Raw genomic sequence first — 21,431 nt, forward strand, 5'->3', positions numbered from 1 at the left:
ACAATGTTATTATATTCTGGTTGCGAAATCTGCGGTATTGCGAAAATTATAAATCTGTGATATCCGCGCTTGAATCTTGTATAGTTATAATTATTTGCGTTTATGTTGAAAGTTTGTAACAAAAAATTACTTTAAGATTTGACATCTTGTGTCACTATTTTTGGTTGTAGCAACATTAACGAATCTGTCATTTGAATGAATGTCATAACAAATATCAAATACATCAATACTGTTCAAATGAGAGATATTTTTAGATTTTCCTGATTTTATTGATGTTTTAAGTTTTCCAGTAAGCGCTTAACATATGCGCAGTAACGCTTTATCATGTTAAGTGGCCGGTTTCGGAGTAGCCTTAGGAGTTATTGGAGTGTCGGGTACGGAGCTAAATCGTTATCCAGTAGAGATGTTTTAGATCAACATGAGACGTTAAGTGGATGTCTATCTACTCTGCCGAAGAAAGCAAAGGTTGTAATATGTGGAGGCGGTGTTATGGGTGCTGCCGTTGCCTACCATTTGGCGAGGCGGGGTTGGGGAGACAAGACTATCCTTATAGAAAAAGAAAGGTAAGACAACTAAGTTTCTTGTTATTTCTACATATGTAATAATGAAAATATTTTAAGTATTAAGGGATACGCATAACTAATGTTCCAATTAATAGAAGTAATGGATGGATAAATTTTTTATAAAGAATATATTTTTATCAGAATATGGCGTCAAAAAGGTTTTTATTTTAATAAAACCAAATTAATTAAATTCTTACTGACATTGCGAACTGTATCAGAGACGTTAAAATAGTAATTTTTGTATTGTTTGATAAAGCACTAGTGATTCAACTAGTGTGTTTAATCAGTCTACCAAAATGTATGTGAAATGTAGATAAAAGTGAATACAATCATATTAAAAGATTAAAACCATATTGCCACAGGATTGTTCTTGTCTTTCATTGATTTTAAAACAAGACATTCATGGGCGTGGTCAGAGGGAGTTAGGGGGGCGGTAGCCGCCCCTACTCTTAGGCAATTAGACAATGTATAAAAGATATTAAAACCAATTTGAATATGACACTATTAACTTTATCTTCCATCCTATATTTATTACCACTAAATTATTGGTTGGCGACGCCTATGTTTACATCAGTCAGTAACTGTTTTGTTTGATAAAAATTGCTTGTTAATGCCATAACATGTAATACTTGATGTTCAGAAGGTGATTCATATAAATACGTAAACATGTTTCTTCTAATCTTAAGTCAGTGAAGCTGTTTGAGGACTTTTGCTGAGAGAGCACATGTTTATCATACTACAGTAGATGGTTACAAATATGACTATGTTGAATAATTAACCATTGTTGGTTGTTGCCTGATTAATAATCTCTTCTTTTTAAATTTATCAAACATGCAAATTAAAGTTATGATCATCCACCACTTTAGTTGATCTATTTTGGTCTCCGGAGCTATGCTAATGCTTGTTATTTGGCAATGACAAAGTGGTTAAGCACTTATAATGTACAGGTCTAAGATTGATCTTCACCATAGGGTGGTGGCTTGGCATAGACCAATATGTATTTAAAATTTTTATATGTACATTTATCCTACATTCTTATGGTAAAGGTGATACAATCTACACATTTATAGCTGTAAATAAATTAAAAGATGTATGTTGAGTATGCAGCTAAGGGTTAAAATATCTATAACGATTTTGACAAGACAGAAGTTCTGTTATGTAATAATCAAGTATTTACATTTAAGTTTTTCTCTAAGTGTAATTTATAAAAGTGGTAAAGATGTGTAATTTATGATATCTTTTTTTGTGCAGAGTCGGTACCGGTAGTCGATGGCATGCATCCGGGCTTGTTGGTGCTTTCAAACCCTCTTTGGCTCAAGTGAAACTTGCTCAATCATCAATTCGACTATTGCAAGATTTAGAGGCGCGCGGGAGACCTACTGGTTGGAAGCAATGTGGCTCGCTTCTGCTGGCAAGAACTCGAGATAGGATGACAGTTTATAGAAGAATGAAAAGTCAGTCAGTGTATGTATGAGCAGATGACTTTGTTCACATGGAGTTTAAAGGGTTTATTAAAAATTTCATAAATTTACTTCTTTGGGGAGAGGATGTATTATCATTAAGGTCTGTCCTCGATGGTCCTTCAAGAAGCAAGCCTAACATTTTCTCAAAGCCGCAAATCATCTGTAGTTCCTCTGGTGCTGCGGATGTCTATGGGAGTCGCTGATCACCTCAGTATTCCTGCCATTTGTTTGCCCCATTATATTATGAAAAAACGTATTATTGAAATCTATGAGCAAAGTTTCAAGTTATTAGGCCATTTAACTGCAGTTGTACGTAAATATGTCAGACGTTCAAGTTACTTATTTATATAATACCGGTCACCACCGATATACCGATAAACCGAAAAACTAAATAAACCTATAATATTCCCGCTTATATCAGCTGCCTACCCGTCAAAGTCTCGTCACAGACAGACAAAAAAATAGCTTTTCCTTATAAGAAATGCAGATACACCATGTTAAAAAATTTAAAATTTTCTTTTAAGTTACATACAGACGCCCCAACTCTATTAATACATATGTATAGACAGATAAACCAATATATACCAAGAAATTTGTTGTTAAGGTCAATTCTACCAACTTTTAAGGGAACAAAATTGCGAAATGTAGGATAAAGAAACGTTTTGATTGGTTAACCGTTTCTGTTAAAAAGTACATTTGTAAGTTGAAAATTTAATTAAAGATTTTTTTATTTTTTATTTCAAGTAAATTAAAAAAAAAACATCGTAAGACTATTTATACATTACGTATTTCGTATTTAAAAGATAGCTTAAAAATATAACGCATAATGAAACCCGAAAACAAATAAAAAAAAACATTTTTTCGAAGATGTTACGAAATAATATACGAAACAGGTAAATCTTAAAGTGAACTGCGTAATATAGAACGTGCCCGTTAACCGTGTATTGATCGAGATGCGCAGAAAATTGCGCGGTACCTACCTTCATAGATTATTCGACGCCGCCTTTCCGCGACTGTGATTGTTCAGTGAATACAGTAACATGTCACAAAACATTTATTTAAAAAATAAAACCATCACATGGTTGGTTATCTGCAAATCTCGTCAAATATTTCTATCATACGCGAAGAATTGGATACTTTAGAAGTATAAAGTCTGCTATAAAATGAAATTTATTTAAATTGTTCTAAACAGTTCCTGGGGTATTCCGTGTGAGCTAGTGACACCGAAACGATGTCAAGAGATCTGGCCGATGCTGAACGTAGATGATATACTTGGAGGTCTATGGATACCTGGGGATGGCGTTGGCGACCCACACCTGTTGTGCATGTCATTGATTCGGGAAGCTGTAGATAATGGTAAGTTGATCTTCTTACTAATGTTAAAAATGCGAAGTTTTAGATGGATAGGAATGATGAGTCTCACATCACTTTATGATGTAAAATGATAGAACGTATAAACTTTAGATAGGTTCTATTGATTTTTCTAGTAAGCCTAGGTAGCAGTAGTTGCTTCAATCATAGAATTCCAAAGCCTGTGTTGCACTACGAAAATCTACATAATAATAAGTTGTATAAATGAATAAGATCATTATAAAGTAATGAAAAATCGATACTAATGTAACGTTTTGTAGGTGTGGGCGTAATGGAGGACTGTGCTGTAACATCAGTCCTGTCTAAACACGACAAAGTCTGTGGTGTTGAAACTGATCATGGTGCGATCGAGTGCGAATATTTCGTCAATTGTGCTGGATTTTGGGCAAGACAGGTAATTTTTTTATACAGCTATGTTTATGTTATGTTTGAATTTTCAATACTTAACTTGAATACTGGTACAATTACAAAATATGAATATTTAACAGTTAAATTTAATTTCAGTGCCTGCTTTAACATCTTAGCACTGCAGGGCCGGCTCGCCCGGTGTAATACCACGACCACACAGAAGACAGGCGTCAAATGGAAGCAATTCCGTGTTTCGTCTGATGAATGTGGTGCCAGAGGCCTAATTTAAGTCCCATTCTCCTTAGCATCCCTAGATGGGAAGGGGTAGTGGATATAACGGTGGAGGAGATGCATAGGAAGGGGAAATATCCTCTTTATGTGTGTCTCCTCCTCCGTCGGATAAGGGCAGGCAACTCATCTGCGATCGCGGATGTGTATGGGCAGCGGTCGCTTCGCCATTTCGGTGAATTCAGATGGCCGCTTGCTCGTTTGCCACCTTATGTTATAAAAAAAAATAATTATCTTAGTACTTGTGTTTTAAAATTTGTTTACTGTCTTAGGTCGGTCAACTTGCGAAGCCCCAGGTGAAGGTACCTTTGCTGCCGTGCGAACATTACTATCTGCATACGAAAAAGATCGACAATTTAGATCCAATGACTCCGGGTAGGTACTCGTATGAAATAGTTTTATATAGATCGAAACCATGTTGGTAAATTATAGCGATATCTTAACTCTGGAATGAAAAAACAATTGTAAATGGAAACTACACCTCTTTCAGATACTCTTATTAAAAAATCGAAAAATCTGGTATAGGGGGCGCTGTAATCGATAAAATATAAATTTAGATTTAATGTTCGATGACTAATATAACTCAAAACATACCAACTAATGGGATTATCATTATTTTATTTCTTGTAGTTTGAAACTTCAATGTTAAAAATTGTAATGCGATTAGGAAGTTAAAACTTGTGCTAACAAGCGCACATATCAAATATCATGGAATTACACACGTGTATAGGTATTCTTTTAAGTTTGTATTGTAATTGATTACCTTTAGTATTTTAATATAGATATAGATATAACGAGAAATGTAAAAGTTGCCTTTACTGAATTTAGATGGAGCTAGTAGTTACGTATATGAAAAAAAAAAATTAAATGGTATTACACTTATATTCAAAATCTTGCTGTCTCTATTTTTGAATAGAGGCTGTGAGGGATAGCAATATTGTTTTAATGGTGAAGTAGGAATTAAAAGCCGTATAGAATAAGTAGTTAAATGTAGATAAATATGGTTGTTATATTTTTATGAGTTCTTTAAGGATGGTTGGCTATAATATATTTTTTACTATAGTGGTACGAGATCCCGATGGCTACATCTATCTACGTGAACGGGACGGGTGCATATTGGCGGGCGGGTTTGAACCAGTCGCCAAACCGGTGTATGAAGAAGAAAGTAAGTATATGAATTTTATAAACCAAAATCAGTCTAGAATTATTACACAGCACAGCGTGAAAAGGTTAACTTAAGGAGATCTTCGACTGCCAGATATTGTTATCAAGAGTTGCAGCTTCCATACGTGGAATCGTTAAGGCAGACCCTTAGTGTTAGTGGCGACAATAAGATACCGTTTAATGGACCACATAACTAACTAGATTGTATAATAATATTGATGTTGCCTGTGAAACAACAATTCGGTGCGCCTGCTATGTCTAGGTTATAAAAAAACTAAACTTAAGCGTTGCTTTTATTACCCTCACATGTAAAACATCCTATACCTTTGATCTGTTTTACCGAAACAGGCTATATGACAGTCCTTATTAATAGTTCTTTAAGCAAGCCTTTTTGAACATTTCATATTAAATCTATATCATACTAATATTGTAAATGCGAAAGTTTAGATGGATGGATGGCTGTTTATTAGAGTTTGTAGCCTAAGCAGCTAAGCGGATTTCGATGAAATTTGGCACAGATGTAGTGGATAGTCTGGAAGAACACATAAGCTACTTGTTTTTGTTTTTTTTTTAATTCTACGCGGACGAAATCGCTGGCGGAAGCTAGTGATATATGATATATACAAAGAGGATACGCTACTTTTCGTCTAGAATTAACGAAAGTGGCCATAAGTTACATTTACGTTGCCTAATGTTTATTACTATACCATGCTATGTTATATGTATTAATGCAATTGTTATGGTTTTGCGATGTCAGTGTCTTTTGGAGTATACGTATATGTCCGTTCCTTTGTGTAAGCTACACAAAGAAATAAGTTTACTTAGTTTGATGATCATTTGATTTGTACTTTGTTGGTGTCTCATAGATATATTACAATAATCATTCGGATTTGTTATAATAATTTATGATTTTTTATGAAAATTGCATGTGTTTCCGATGGAACTGGAAAATTTCATCGAAACAGGGTGTTGTTTCTTTGTTCGGCGACATCTAGGACGGAGATGCGCGCCGATATCAATCTGTGCATTCTGCGATGCGCTGCGCAAATAAGTCAATAACATCCAGGCTTGCACCTGCCAACTAAAGTAGGTCGTACCGATCGATCCAGCCTGGCCACTGTAGCTGGCATCTAGACTAGCTCAGTTCGCTTTTTAACTTCAAGCTGAAGCGCAGCGTTTAACAAGTTGTTACAATTTTTCTTTGTTCAAATAATTTATTCGGTACTCGCGAATCTTTATTAATTTTCTAGTAGCGATTGCAAATTACTGCCGCGAATTGTGTTATTTATTGAGCATTGCAAATTTGAACCGTACCATATTTTCTTTATCTTCGCGATAGAACTATGGAAAAAGTGATGGGTTCGGAGGTAATTGATATTATTTAAAACGTTTGCGAATAGGTTATTAGACGCGATTACTTTAAATTGAAAAGCTGGTAGCTTTTATTTTGTGGGATTTCATTTTTTGTTTTTTTTTATGATTAGTCGGGAGTGCACTGCAACGATGCGTCGCTGAAGACTGGGACCATTTCCACGTACTCCTGCAAGAGCTGCTCAAGCGGGTTCCCAGTCTTAACCAAGCGGTGCTGCATAAACTTTGCAACGGTCTCGAAGCATTCTCGCCAGATTGCAAGTGGATAGTCGGCGAAGCTCCTGAGGTAAGTTACTACGTAAATTGCGCAAGAATCCCATATGTCCTTTGTTTTATATCGAGTTTTGTAAATTATATCTTAATTATGAACTATTGTATATGTGTAATTGTAATATGATTTCGTAATAATAATGATTATACACGGTGATAATATTTTGTGCGTTTTTCAAACTTTTTTTTCGCGTCTCACGGGTTCCAAGACACTAAATTCGGGTTCCAAAAACGATACATTTTTAAATTTGAAATCGGCAATAATTTTAGCCAAAATTTTTATTTCGATAACATTTGTTATCGGCCCCACCCATTTACGTGACCTGTTGCGCATCCACCGTGACCTGTTGCGCATATTGATTTTCGCAATTGAGCCGACCGTTGCCGGGCGTGGTTGCCTCCCACTCTTATACCTGAAGTATTGATTTAGCAGCCGATTTCATATTTCTTTGTTCGAACCTCGTCATGCGCAATAACTAATAAGAGCGGATTTATACGTATTTTGTTTTGAGTAGATGGTTAATAAGAAACGTCTTTTTTAATTCCCGCGCCCGGAATCCAAAGTGATAGATAGGCAAAGATCACTTTTTAAGAATACGTGCCACGCCCGTAGCCGAAAGTGGAAAGCAGTTATATACATTACGGATGTGGACCACGCCCGTAACCTTAGAGAGTAAACAGAGATATACGGATTATGGATGCGGACTACAGCCTTAACCCAAAAGGGTAGGCAGTGATGCAGTTTATGGATACGCACTACAGCCGCAACCCAAAGGGGTAGACAGAGACATGGATTATGGATGCGGATCACTCCCGTAACACAAAAGGGTAGACAGAAATAAGGATTACGGATACGGACCACACGCGTGACCCAACGAGATAGGCGAGAGAGTTACGGATTTCGGATACCCATCCCCCTGCAATTGAAAAGGGTAGTCAGAGGCATGTATTATGGATGCGGACCACGCCCTAAAACCAAAGGGATAGACAGAAAAAAGGATTACGAATACCTAACCCCTTCGAACACAAAGGGATAGATCGAGATATGGATTATGGACACGGATCACGCCCTTCACCTAAAACAGACAGACATAAAGATTACGGATACCCAACTACCTGCAACACGAACTGGTGGATAGAGACATAGATTATGGATGCGGACCACGCCATTCACCCAAAGGGGTAGACAGACATAAAGATTACAGATACTCAACTCCCGGCAACACAAACTGGTGGATAGCGATATGGATTAACGATGCGGTTCCCTCCCGTAACACAAAAGGGTAGACAGAAATAAGGATTACCGATACGGAACACACGCGTGACCCAACGAGATAGGCGGAGATACGGATTACGAATACGGACTACGCCTGTTACCCGAAGGGGTAAACAGAGATAAGAATTTTGGATACCCAACCCCCTGCAATTAAAAAGGGTAGTCAGAGGCATATATTATAGATGCGGAACACGCCCTAAAACCAAAGGGATAGACAGAGATGAGGATTACGGATACCCAACTCCCTGCAACTGGTGGATAGAGACATGGATTAAGGATGCGTTTCGTGCCTGTAGTTCAAATGTGTAGACAGAGAGGCGGATTACGGATACCCACACCCCTGCATCCCAAATGGGTAGACAGAGAAACAGATTTTGAATGCGTACCACGGCCACGATCTAAAGGGGAAGACAGATATACAGATTACGGATACCCACCCCCTCCAAATCAAAGGCTGAGACAAACGCATGGATTATGGATGCGGAGTACGGTCGTATTCCAACCGGGTAGACAGAAATATGGATTACAAATATCCTCCCCCCCCTGCAACAAAAAGTGGTAGATAGAGACATGGATTATGAATGCGGAGTACGCAGAGATACGGATTATGAAAAGGAACCGCGCCCGAAACCATGAAGGGTAGACAGAGGAGGGACTCTTCTCCCATAGTGGGGGGCATACCTCACGAAACCTCTCCGTTCCCTACTGGCCTTTGTGTGGGGCGCCACGGGATCGCTTTCGCTTGCCACAGCGACGCCCCACTGACCGCCCTGGGAAGGGGCCCTCGGTGTGTCTCAACGAATTGGGACGTTGCACCCTAAGGCGCTCCTCGGAGACGGCACCGTGCAATGCAGGTTTGGGGCCCCGCCCCGCCCTCGCCCGCTGGTGCCGCCGAGACTTATAGAACCCCACCTTAGTTATGGGCCACCGGGATTACGCGTGGGGCGCAGGATCACACGCCATCAAGCCCATATCTGAAAACAGAGTGGTGCTGAGGTCGCGCTCCCACGCCCCCGACCACGAGGGAGGACAGGGCAGAACCATATCCATCCCGTATCCCTCGCGGCCCCTCCACCCCGACCACGAGGGCTGCGAGAGGACAGGGCAAAACCATATCGATCACACAGCCCCCACGGCCCACCTCCTCCGACCACGAGGGTTGCAAGAGGGCTGGATAAACCCGCACACAACTCACAGCCCCCGCGGCCCCCCTCCTCCCAAAACTGCTGGCCGCATGGGCCAGCAGTGCCCAGGAGGCACGCTCAGGGTGGGTGCCTGAGCGTGACCCCTCCCACTGGACCGGCGTCGCGGGACATGCCAGCCGGTTGGCCAACCGGCGTGACCTGCCAGCCGGTTGGCCAACCGGCGTGACCTGCCCCGCTAAGCCGGCCATGGTTCCTCTTGGCTTCACCGCGGTCCGGAGACACTCGACGTACCACGGCTACTGAGCCCCACCGCCACGGCAAGGCGGGAACCGTTGGTGGGGTGGATAAGGACCACTCCCGTAAGCCATAATGGTAAACATTGCTACGAATTATGGACGCGGAACATGCCAGTAACCCTAAGGAGTATACATTAATACGGATTATTGATACAGACGACACCCGCAACCCAAAGGGGTTGACAGAGACATAGATTATGGATACGCACCACACACGTGACCCAACGTGCTAGGCAGAGATACGTATTACGGATGCAGAATCCGCGCGTTATCCAAAGGTGTAGGTAGAGATACGGATCACGCCGAAGAGATAGACAGAGATACAGATTATGGCATCAGACCACGATTGTAGCCCGAAAGGTTATATTTTTGGGCATATACATTATATGGTTCAATCGCCCGTAATTCAAACCAAATCCAAAGACATGGGCTACGGATACGGACCACGTCTGTTTTCCAAATGGGTAGGTCGATTCCAAAATGTGGATGTTGGTATTTCGTTGGTTATCCACCCATACATACTAAACGGTTTTATACGTTACTAATTCAACTTATGGAAACAGTTTACTTTGTTAAAACAATTTTGTCGGTTAAACAAACTAAAATGTATTTATTGTTCAAGGGTTATTGTAAATAACCTGGTTCTGAAATTACAAAGAATTGAATAATTCTTATATGTCAATCGAAGTCTTATAATGACATCAGTAGTAATCCTTAAAATACGTTATAGGAACTTTTAATTCAAAGATTATTATAAAAAAGGAATCTAATTGCAGTCCAGTAGAATACAATAGAGCCTCGCGTTTGCTTATAACATCTTTGTCGAAATTTTTCCCGTGATGACGTAATATATACATTAGTGTTATTACAAATGCTGTAAACATAAAATATATTTGAAATGTAAAAAAAAGAAAAGCAACATCTCTAATCATACGAGTAAAAAGGAGCAATATCAAGAACGAAGAAGAGTCCTTATCGTGGGTGCGTTCGAGTGTTTGAATGGTCTCAAAATATGTCTGTATACTATTTAGGCCCTTCAAACACTCCGATGCATCTATGATCAGTCTGCGAAAACCGATAACATCTTCAAGAATGGGGAGACGATCTCGACGACTATCTGAGATTTAAAGAAACATGTTTATAATTCTAGTCCATAAGTCCATAATTCGAGACACGAAAGTAGAACCTTCGCAGAACTCAAATTTCTCTAAAAAGCGATGAAATAAAGGCGCACGCGTGTACCAATGAGCATATGTCGCTTTCAAATAATGATTGTACAATAAAATTATGATGAAGCGAACTCGATGGTGATACTAAGAAGCATTTTGATCAAATAAAAGGCTAATAAAAAAGTGAACTGTCAATGAAAACGTTAATATTTTATCATCAATTTAGCGAAGTTTTTTTACTATAGCCTATTTTGCTGCCAACTGTACTAGCAGTAAATGTCGTGCGGTTCTACTTTCGTGTCTTGCGGTATATTTTTTGTGATGAATTTACTATCGGATAACAGTGCACGTTTATAACTAGTGGGAAATTCTACAGATGTTCAACTACCACGTGGCCGCTGGTATGAAGACAGTTGGTATTTCGGCTGCGGGCGGTGTTGCTGAAGCAACAGCGGACGAGATAATTGATGGATACACAAAATATGATATGTACGAACTGGATATAAATCGATTTCTCGGCTTACACAATAATAAAAGATTTCTCAGAGATCGCGTTAAGGAGGTACCAGGTATGTATTTTTAATTGAATTGTTTTGTAAATAATGTCTAGTATGTTAATTTTGTGTAATTTTCCTTAAGGTGTACATTATGGGCTACCATATCCTTTCCATGAATTTGAAACGGGTCGTAATCTTCGGTTGTCTCCAATATATCCAACTTTACGCGAAAACGGCGCTGTGTTTGGACAGGTTATGGGATATGAAAGGCCAACGTGGTTTGAGCCAGTAGGTAAGGTTATCAGTGGATTACATCATCTTTTATCTCATTTGTCATTCGAGAAGTTATGTAATTCTAATATTTGTAGAAGAAGAAAAAGTTAACCCACAAGAACCTCGATCCTTTAGAATAGCCCATACGAAAACTTTTGGAAAACCACATTGGTTCGAAACAGTACAACGAGAATATTGGGCGTGCAGAGAGGCTGTAGGTCTTGCAGACTATTCGTCTTTCACCAAAATAGACATTCAGGTAGGTTCAATATACTATTACTCTCCGTTTTATTTCATTTTTGTTCCCATTGGATAGTTGCTGCTGTCTGTGTGTTAATAACATACTTCTAATTCATGCATTATGTATTACGGATGATTTAAAATTATTTTAAACTTCGTGGATTGTATGATACCGAGCTAGTTTGATGGAAAATGAAGAGTCACAGCTGGATCGTGCACCCTAAGACGTCTGCTACAGACACTTTGCTGCAGTTACAACTGAGCGTTGCGTCCGTTGCGGCAGTCTTGGGGTGCTAACATCACATCATATGAAACCTCATCAATTATCATCACAATGGAAATATTTTTTTAAATCATTTAAACATAAAACTAGCGGGATAAACACGTGTGAAGATGCTTGAAGGTAAAATCATACTGGTAGTGTCGATTGTCGTGTTCCTTGTATTAACACATATTAATATGCCTCTTACTCTTGAGAAGCAGTCGATAGTATGTCTTAATACAAGCAGCACCACATTGAACCTACAGTTTCGCAACCATATAGAAGCAGTGCCTCATCCTCTAGAAACATTCAATACTACGTTTAAATTGTTTAGTTTATTGTGGTGGTAGAAATTTTCATTTATCAATCGTTGTGTGCGATGCACTTTTGTATGAGTATAATTTTTTTTTCAAATAAAATGAACTTGTTTCAAAATAAAATTCGATTGGAATATCAAATAGGTCTCTTATTAGATCTTTAATTGCAGTCACAAGGGCGGGAAGTGGTGGATTTATTGCAATACCTATGCTCGAATAACGTGGACGTTCCCATCGGAAGCATCATACATACCGGCATGCAGAACGAACGCGGTGGATATGAAAACGACTGCAGTTTAGCTAGGATCAGTGAAAACCAGTTAGTAAAGTTATACTATTTATTATGGTTTTTACTCTACCCAATACAATCTAAATCTTTTCCATCTTACTTTACCTTACCCTTATTTCTTTGACTTAGGTTAGCACACAGTTCTAGTTGTACATTAGATTCCATTAAAGAAACTATTGTCATATTTCATTCATAAATTTCTATTTTAGCTACATGATGATCGCTCCAACCATACAACAGACTCGTTGCAAAGTTTGGCTCAAACGACACCTGCCTCGAAACGGTTCTGTTACACTATCAGATGTTACGTCAATGTATACCGCGATCTGCGTCATGGGACCATTTACGAGAAATTTGCTGTCTGAATTAACGGACACCGATTTAACACCATCGAATTTTCCTTTCTTCACATTTAAAGAATTAGACGTGGGCCTAGCGAATGGTATACGAGCGATGAATTTGACACATACTGGAGAATTGGGATATGTGCTGTATATACCAAATGAGGTGAGAATCGAAAAAAAATTACATTTACCTTATAAAAATAATAATAATTGATTAAATCTAGTTTTGTAAAACAGATTTAAACTTGATGTTATTCTTTGCGTGACAACTGAAGGTAGATATTGACAAAAAAAATATATATTGAACTTTAAGTTATTTTTACAATATCAACTTAGATTTTGAGTCAAGTGTTTAACTAAAGTAAATATCCGGCAGTTTGCGCTACATGTGTACAATAGACTGATGACTGTGGGTGAGAAATACGGCATCACTCACGTCGGGTACTACGCTTCAAGGTCATTGCGAGTGGAGAAGTTTTTCGCGTTTTGGGGCCAGGATCTCGACACTATGACAACTCCACTTGAATGTGGTCGAACATGGCGTGTCAAATTTGATGTGAGTAAAATATTTACTAACCATATATGGATTATTTTTTTTAGAACCAATGGAAACAAAAGCTAACATATCAAAATGTTAAAACGTCAATTCCAATGCAGGGTTCTCTCTTCGCGTTTTGTGGTCAGAGGATTTAACTTGTTTTGTAATATCGTACATGCTTTCTACTGCTCACTACGTACGTACTTTAAGTCAATCGTACTTAAAAATGTACACATTACTACAGAAAGATATTCCATTCATCGGGCGAGAGGCGTTACTGCGTCAACGCGAGGAGGGTATAAAGCGGCAGTACGTGCAACTTCTGTTAACTGACCACGATCATGAAATGGACCTCTGGTCTTGGGGCGGCGAGTCGATCTATAGAGATGGCAACTACTGCGGGCAGACGACGACCACTAGTTACGGATATACATTTAAGAAGCAGGTAAGTGCTGCTGGTTAAGTAGTAGAGCACTAGCCCGGTAACACACACAGACATCTGTTCTCGTTGGCAGTTCGGACAATACTGACAGACATTGTGGCTAATATTGCAAAGTTTACTACTGTGATCTAACCAACTACCCTCTCTATGATTGATTTTCTTTAACAGGTCTGCTTGGGTTTCGTCCAGAATTTCGACAAAGAAGGCATCCCACAACCTGTTACCAATGAATATGTGCTTAGTGGACATTACGAAATCGACATCGCTGGCATAAGGTGATGATCAGTGATAAAATTTAACTATTTACATTTTTTTTTGTAACATTTTATAATGAATACTTGTGTTGTTAGATATGCAGCGAAAGTGAATCTACATTCTCCGAACCTGCCCACTAAGTACCCGGATAAAGAGAGGGACGTGTATCAAGCGACGAGAAGACTACATGAACCTGAAAAGTTCCTAGGGCGCCACTATCAACCATAAATTTATATTTAAGTACATTTTTATTAATAATATGTGTTAGAAATGTCTATGTAACTGAATCCTATCTGTATCCATTTCCCGTAAATTAAACTGTCTGTTTTCTTCGATGTTGTTTAGGCAAATCCTTCGTTTAAACTTAGAACTGTGTTGTCTGCAATTTTAATTTTTTTTAAAGACGCATGTAAATTATGTTAAAAATATAAAACTTTATAACGTTATTTTTGTTACGCAATATGCTTAGAATTCGCAGCCGAAATTAAATTTTATGTCAATTTTATGTTTTCAAAGTAGTTATTTTATCTATTTATTTTCAAATGCATGGATATAAATGTTAAAGCTTTTCAATGTTTTTGTGAAGATTTGGAAAATAGGAATAACAGAGTTTTTTTGGTTACGACTTGCCACTTCATGACTATTTTGAACAATAATTACAATTCAAATATTTTGTTTTAACTTTTCTTACTATCAATTTCTGCCATATACTTACTATTTATTAACAACGTAAACATCAAATGTAAAATATTCCGTATTGAAAGGCAAGAAACTTCACTTTTGTTAAAAAATATTTCTTGAAACAATAAATTATCTTATGTATGATTTTTTTTATTTACCTTTTTATGTATTTAGACAATAGTTAAAACATATTCGCGCTAAATGCTTTAAATGTTTTTACTTTAAGTTTTTTCTTCTTCCGTGTAACTATGAAATTTCAACACCTTTCTATGTTAAAATAATTTGAAAAATGCTTGAAATGTTAAACGTGCAGTTAAAATACATCGGCTTACCATCTTAAAGTAAATCGAAACGGATCAGAAACTACCATAAAGATATCTTAAATCAAATTAAGATGATTTGTTACTGTTAAAAATAAAATCTATTCAAAATCATTTTTTTTTATTGTTAGACTTGACAAAATTTTCTTATATTATTTGTATAATTGGCAGTTAATATTTGAATCTAGCTCCTGATGCCTCGTCTTGTTGCTGATGACTTTTATCTAAAAATGTCATAGCGACGTCATCGCGGTTTTGCGAAAGGTAAGTGCGCTTTGCTCTAGCGTACCGGTACAATTTTTGAATCACGGTATTTACGTCAATTTTACATCGTTTGGTTTTCAAGTACAGTGAAAGTAAGCGATCATCTAACTTATGAGTTTGAAAAATATTGTAAGCTATTCTTGGCCTTGAATAAAAACGCGTTAGCTTCAATTGGATTTCTTTTTTTTAGAAATGTTTACTGATTTCTTCCATGAGTAAGGTAAAATCAAAAAATATCTAATTGGGAAGTACATTTCTATTTGCAGTCAACCGCATGGCGTTATTATTTCATGGCTTTTTATTCTATGCCTCAGGCAACTGACTCTTTGAAAGGTTGTTATGTCGCTTTTTTCTATCGAATAACGTTTTCAAATGTGAGACTATATCTATATACTTTACTTTGTCGTCCTTGGACTTATGTAAGTGTTGCGTTAGTGTAAGTTTCGACGTTGGTAACACCTGTACAAAAGTATATAGTTATCTCTGATTCTTCCAAACAGAATCAGAGGGATGAAAATGATTTTTGTACATGTGGCTTAGCAGTGGAAACTCACAGTTATAAAATTTCGGTGCAAGGCACCTGCCTTATGTGTGCTTTTACATGTGTAGCCAGTGAACGGATGTAGTATTGTTAAAATATGATGCATTACCACGATGATACATGAATATATTGTAATTACCAGAAAAAAAATATCGCCTATTGCCGGTAGTGATCATATTTAGGAAATCAAAGGAATACAAAATAATATCGACTGCAATTAATATACGACACACACGCAGGTAAAGTTTCTATAGTTCCCGCCCATTTTGTCATTTTCCATTCATAACGTAATTACATTTAGGAAATCTCAACCCACTCACTTCATTAAAAAATCGTCGAGTAAAAATAATAACTGCAAATTTAAAATCTATACATTTTAAATTACCGGTATTTTTTCTGGTAATTATAAAATAAACTTGTATAGCAAGCAGTCCTATGAAATACATGTTAAATGTTCCGAAATGTTAGTTAAACTATGGCTAACGTTTTAGAACTTACTTTAACAAAAGATGATTCCGACCTCAATATCTATCTACAGTGAAATTGTATTTGTGTCTGGTAAGTTCATGCAGTGTGGCAACATAGTAGGAAGTGAGTTTAGATAAAATCATGATTGGCATTGTTTGTACAAAAGGTGACACTTCTGGAAAAAAAAATAGCAAATATTTCAACATAAAAAATGTTTTGCTATTTTCTTTTACCTTCATACTACTGACCACGCAGCATGAAGCACTATGTGATTATACTAAAATAATCATATGATTAATATTTTTGTGTGATATTTGTGATCTTGGGTGAGTAAACGGTTATTAATAATTTTTAGACAATATTTATCTTTCCACGTGTCATGTGAATATGTCTAGTTTATCCAAACATAATTGCAAATAATTATTTACGGCATACTCGTGAAAAAGTATTTTTAAAAGCTTCCTAGTGTGTCATATAGTTTTTGATTTAGTATTGATATAGTCGAACGTATCTGCATTCTAAGAAGGACTGGATTACATTTTATACCAGAACATAAGCTGAACTGCTTTAAACAACAAATCGAGCAGAAAACCAGCAGTGAAAGATTCCATCTTGTCCTTTAAGCAAGTTATTAGACAGAACCTTTGTTACGCGATTTAAAATTTGTCCGACTTTGAACCCAGTAACAAACAACGCAAGTGTCAATTATTGGTGTTGAATTGATAGAATATTTTATCCAAACATATTTTTAAAAAAAATTACTAGATTTTTGTTAATTCGCTAATTTGACGCTTTGACCATTCCAATGGTTTACGACAACAGTCGATTGGCGGGATTCGAACCCACGACCATGAGATCGTAAATCCGTACCCTTAACCATGGGCTTTTGGCGCTTTGCTTATATTGCAAATATTCTTTCGGGTTTAAAGTGGAAAGATATTGCTAACAGCTTCATATTGTGTCAAAAACGTTTATTTTGTGACATAAGAGTGCTTTAAGCGATCGTAATTGCATTCTTAGAACAAGGACTGGCATTGATATTAGACCAGAACCTTAGGTGTCCCGCTACGAGCAACAAACCGAACAATAACAGCGGTGACAGATTTCACCTTCCCCTTGAAGCAAGTTGCTTCTCAGATCACAGTACCTTGGTTAAGGACTTGATTATGGACCGAATTCGGACGTTGTAAGCAACAAGAATATTCCTGTATTAGCGTAGAAAACATTAGTTTATCCTTATGAATTTTCAGCTAACAAGCGTCTATTGCTGAATGTAAACCACCTCTCGTGATTTTAAATATCGATACCTTGCTTTTATTTAGTAGATCCTCACAACTTTAACCTGAATGGTCTATTTTGCAAGGACCCACATCCAACTGCCGCACTAAGAGTCATCTAATAGTTACAAAACAGTTCCTTATTGTAAATTTGTTACACTGAGTTTACACTGAGGGACTCGATTAGTGATTACTTAGCGACTATGAATGCGGTAATTCATGCATGTTAATGTCTATTGTAGGGTTGTTTAGTGGTACTAAATCGATTCGCGATTTAAACATTTTCTCTAGAAGTGATTCGCTTAGTTTTTTCTATGTAATAGATAGATATTTCATCATGTATTTCTGTTATAGCACGTGAGTTCGGCCGGTTCGTGGCGCTGAGACGCGGACGTGCTTTAGCGGAGGTGGTATGCAGCAATAAAGGTAAGTGATATTTTTAAGTAAACTTGCTTTGAAAACTTCTAAAATAATATAGCAAAGTTCATGAACAAAACCACGCCTACGCTGTCGCGTTTTCAATATTTTATCCTTATTTACAAGTATAAAATGTGCAAACTTTCATTTCACACTAGTCTTGAAGGAAGATGTTGGACGTAATAAATACAGTCGAACCTGGATAAGCAAGAAACCTCCATTTGTGGGGGATATTGTCCGGTCCCAACCTTTTTACCCCCTAACCTCTAAATACACAAATTGTTACGATTCTCAGCACTACAAATTGATGTGTCGTTTAATAGACCTCTACTTGTAGCGGAAACGTCTTACTTGAAAAACTATAAATGGTAAGAATCCTCTATAAGCGAGAATTATGTTCTCCGTGAATCTCGTTAATTCGCGTTTTCAATCGGATTCTCTTTTTGTGCTGATTGAATTTATTAAAATTTTACCCCACAGATAGGGCAATGTTTTTCACAGTAATGACTCCGAAGTGTGTGACTGTATTGACATTTTTATGCGGTTTTAATTTCTTACAACACTGAACACATTCGCGACTAGATTTTAACACGTGATTTTACATACGATATTTCAGCCAATTTGGCATTCATACGTGCTTGTATTATATTTCCATAGAATAGACTTTACCATAGAAGCGATTTAGTGTATAATTTGCATTTTAAGCTTGTTTGCATTTTTCTAGCTGTTTAAGGTAAGTTAAATACAATGTACCAGGTGAGGTAAGTTATAAATTTGTTTTCTTACGTTTATATCATTTATGTATAACATGTACATATTTTGTGTAAACTTGATTAAATTATGTATTAGATCATTAAATAGTATTTGCAAAGATCGGTAAATTTTACAGTTTTGAAGACTCTAAGAGCATTGAGCGTGTTGATACGTAAAAAGGTATGTTTATAGCTACGAAACTATACTCACATTTTAAATAGAAAGGTTCGGTAATGCTAAAATACTACCGTTTTTATAATTTAAATATCGTTTCAGTGATCGGTTGTAGGTTAGAAATTTTTATGAAGGTCATAAAGAATGTTAGCGTATATTGGATGGATTTTAAAACTTATTAAGTATTATAAAAGATTTATTACTTAGATAACATTAATTTTATTGCATACTTAAGCCCGCTACATACAATCAGTACTCACCGGCAGTTTTAACTAACAGTTAAACTGTTCAGTTAAAACAGAATTAACAGAAAACTTGAACTATTCAATTAAAATTATGTGTGTAGGCAAAACTTTGACTGCACAGTTCAACGGATCAGTTAAAACTAACTTTAACTTAACAGTTCAATGGATCAGTTAAATCTATCAGAACTGAATGTATGTATGTAGGGATTTTTAACTTCGTTTTTCTGACCGTACAACCCTTCTCGTTTTTGCCCCTGAGGGGCCTTATTAGAAATTGCATTGCTGCTATCGTTGGATACGTCACCCAGAATAATATTTTTTCATTACTATAGGTATGATGCGAATTACGTACATAATATTAAACAACTCGATACAAATAACTGCTGTATGTATACTTCCTAACTACTAATTAATCACTTTTAGCATTACAATACTAACACTTAAATATGTTTTTAACTATTTTTTTCTCCTTTTTTAATTATCTTTTTTTCTATTTTTATTTTAATTGTACAACTATACAATCATGCTACAAGCCTAAACAAATATCTCTATTTCATTCAAACCTTGTAATTATGCTACTGTTTTCCACTTGCCTACGCTAATTTTCAAAATATGTCGAGGTTTGCTTCCGTGTTCAACGGTTTGGGATTGTTCGCCACAATGCACGCCAGACGTCTTCCGACTACTGCATTAGGTGGGCTCAAATCCGTTCTAATCGATTGGTCCCCTCCCAACGCAGTATCCGGTTGATGTCATTGCTCCAAGTTACATCGGCTTCAACAGTTTTCAAATTACCTATCCGAACATTCTTAATATACCGACGTAAGTCCGGTGCTTTGGTCTCTCACGATTTGGGAATGTACGCCATAACGCACTGATACCCTGACGTCTTCCATATTTTGCACAAGATGTGGCTCAAATCTGTTCAATTCGTTTGGTCCCCACCTTGCGCAGCATTTGGTTGACGTCTTTGCAACTTCGCCAATGGTTGTCCACGCTCACGGTACCAAACACGCACCTCAGGATTCTTCAATTGAAGACACATTGCAGTTTGTATTCGATATTTTACAATTAATAGTTTTACTACTAGGAAACAAGAAATTACTTATTTTGTATTACATCTGTATATAACATACTAAACTATGAATAATACCTGCTACATACGCTCAGTTCTAATTGATTGTTTTAACTGAAAAGCCGAACTGCTCAGTTAAGTCTATGCGCGTGTAGGCAAAATTTTAACTGTCAGTTAAACTGTCCAGTTAAAGTTTTGCCTACACACCCACAAATTTCACTGAACGATTCGGTTCTACAGCTAAAACTATCAGTTAGTTTTGAACGTCTGTAGCGGGTTTAAAGTCCAACGAGAAGCGATACCAAAAGTACAGCGGTGCGTAACACTTTCAACCTATATTACACTAGCAGACACACACTGTTCTTTTGTTTATATTATTTTGTTATAATTTAAATTTAAATCAAATAATTAGAATGACCATATAATATTATTTTACAATATAACCTGAAATTAGAAATAAAAATTAAAATGATACTTTTGATATTTAATAATAATTAAAACGATAATTAGCCTTTTTTGTCGTATCATATATTAACAATTTAAATTGACAAATATAAATGATTGACAATAAAGACGTAACGCCTGCTGATATAGTCCTCCATCATGCTTCTTATCTGATAGGCAATTTAGTTCCCACCTAGGCTTTTCCCGCTATATTAATTATCTATCGAGCTTTGGGGTCTTCCTACTCTCTTGCCTTTTCGCGGAACAATCTATAGGGTTACTCGCCTGTTGATTGACTTTAATAAAATAAAAAAAAGTTTTACATATTACATAACGAAAAATAACAAAACCGCAACAAAAACCTTGAATGTCTTACTAGTATTATTAAAAAGACTACCGTAATATAGGCGAATCTGTCCTGTACTTGACTTTTTTTGCGTTGGAATCGAAACATTGCGACAGGTACACAATAATAGAGTAGATAGATAATAGAGTATTAAGTCCATAGTAGTTTTTAAGTTGAATCACTTTTCGTATCGCTGCTAGTTAGACGATACACGGATATTTTATAATTACCGGAAAAAATATGGT

The 21,431-nt window shown here is 36.8% G+C and overlaps 1 protein-coding gene across 1 annotated transcript; it reads left to right on the forward strand.

Moving 5' to 3' along the window:
• The first annotated feature begins 199 nt into the window (after positions 1–199).
• Positions 200–15,006, forward strand: LOC106110274 (pyruvate dehydrogenase phosphatase regulatory subunit, mitochondrial). Its single transcript, XM_013292038.1, has 16 exons — positions 200–563; positions 1,815–2,027; positions 3,219–3,382; positions 3,658–3,791; positions 4,306–4,408; positions 5,097–5,198; positions 6,682–6,854; positions 11,101–11,293; positions 11,364–11,513; positions 11,590–11,753; positions 12,484–12,632; positions 12,812–13,109; positions 13,323–13,502; positions 13,729–13,929; positions 14,095–14,201; positions 14,277–15,006. The coding sequence occupies exons 1-16, from the start codon at positions 325–327 to the stop codon at positions 14,407–14,409; spliced, it is 2,703 nt and encodes a 900-aa protein (XP_013147492.1). The 5' UTR covers positions 200–324; the 3' UTR covers positions 14,410–15,006.
• The last annotated feature ends 6,425 nt before the right edge of the window (positions 15,007–21,431 follow it).

Source organism: Papilio polytes, unplaced genomic scaffold (genome assembly GCF_000836215.1).
Source record: "Papilio polytes unplaced genomic scaffold, Ppol_1.0 DF820711.1, whole genome shotgun sequence".
NCBI lineage: Eukaryota > Metazoa > Arthropoda > Insecta > Lepidoptera > Papilionidae > Papilio > Papilio polytes.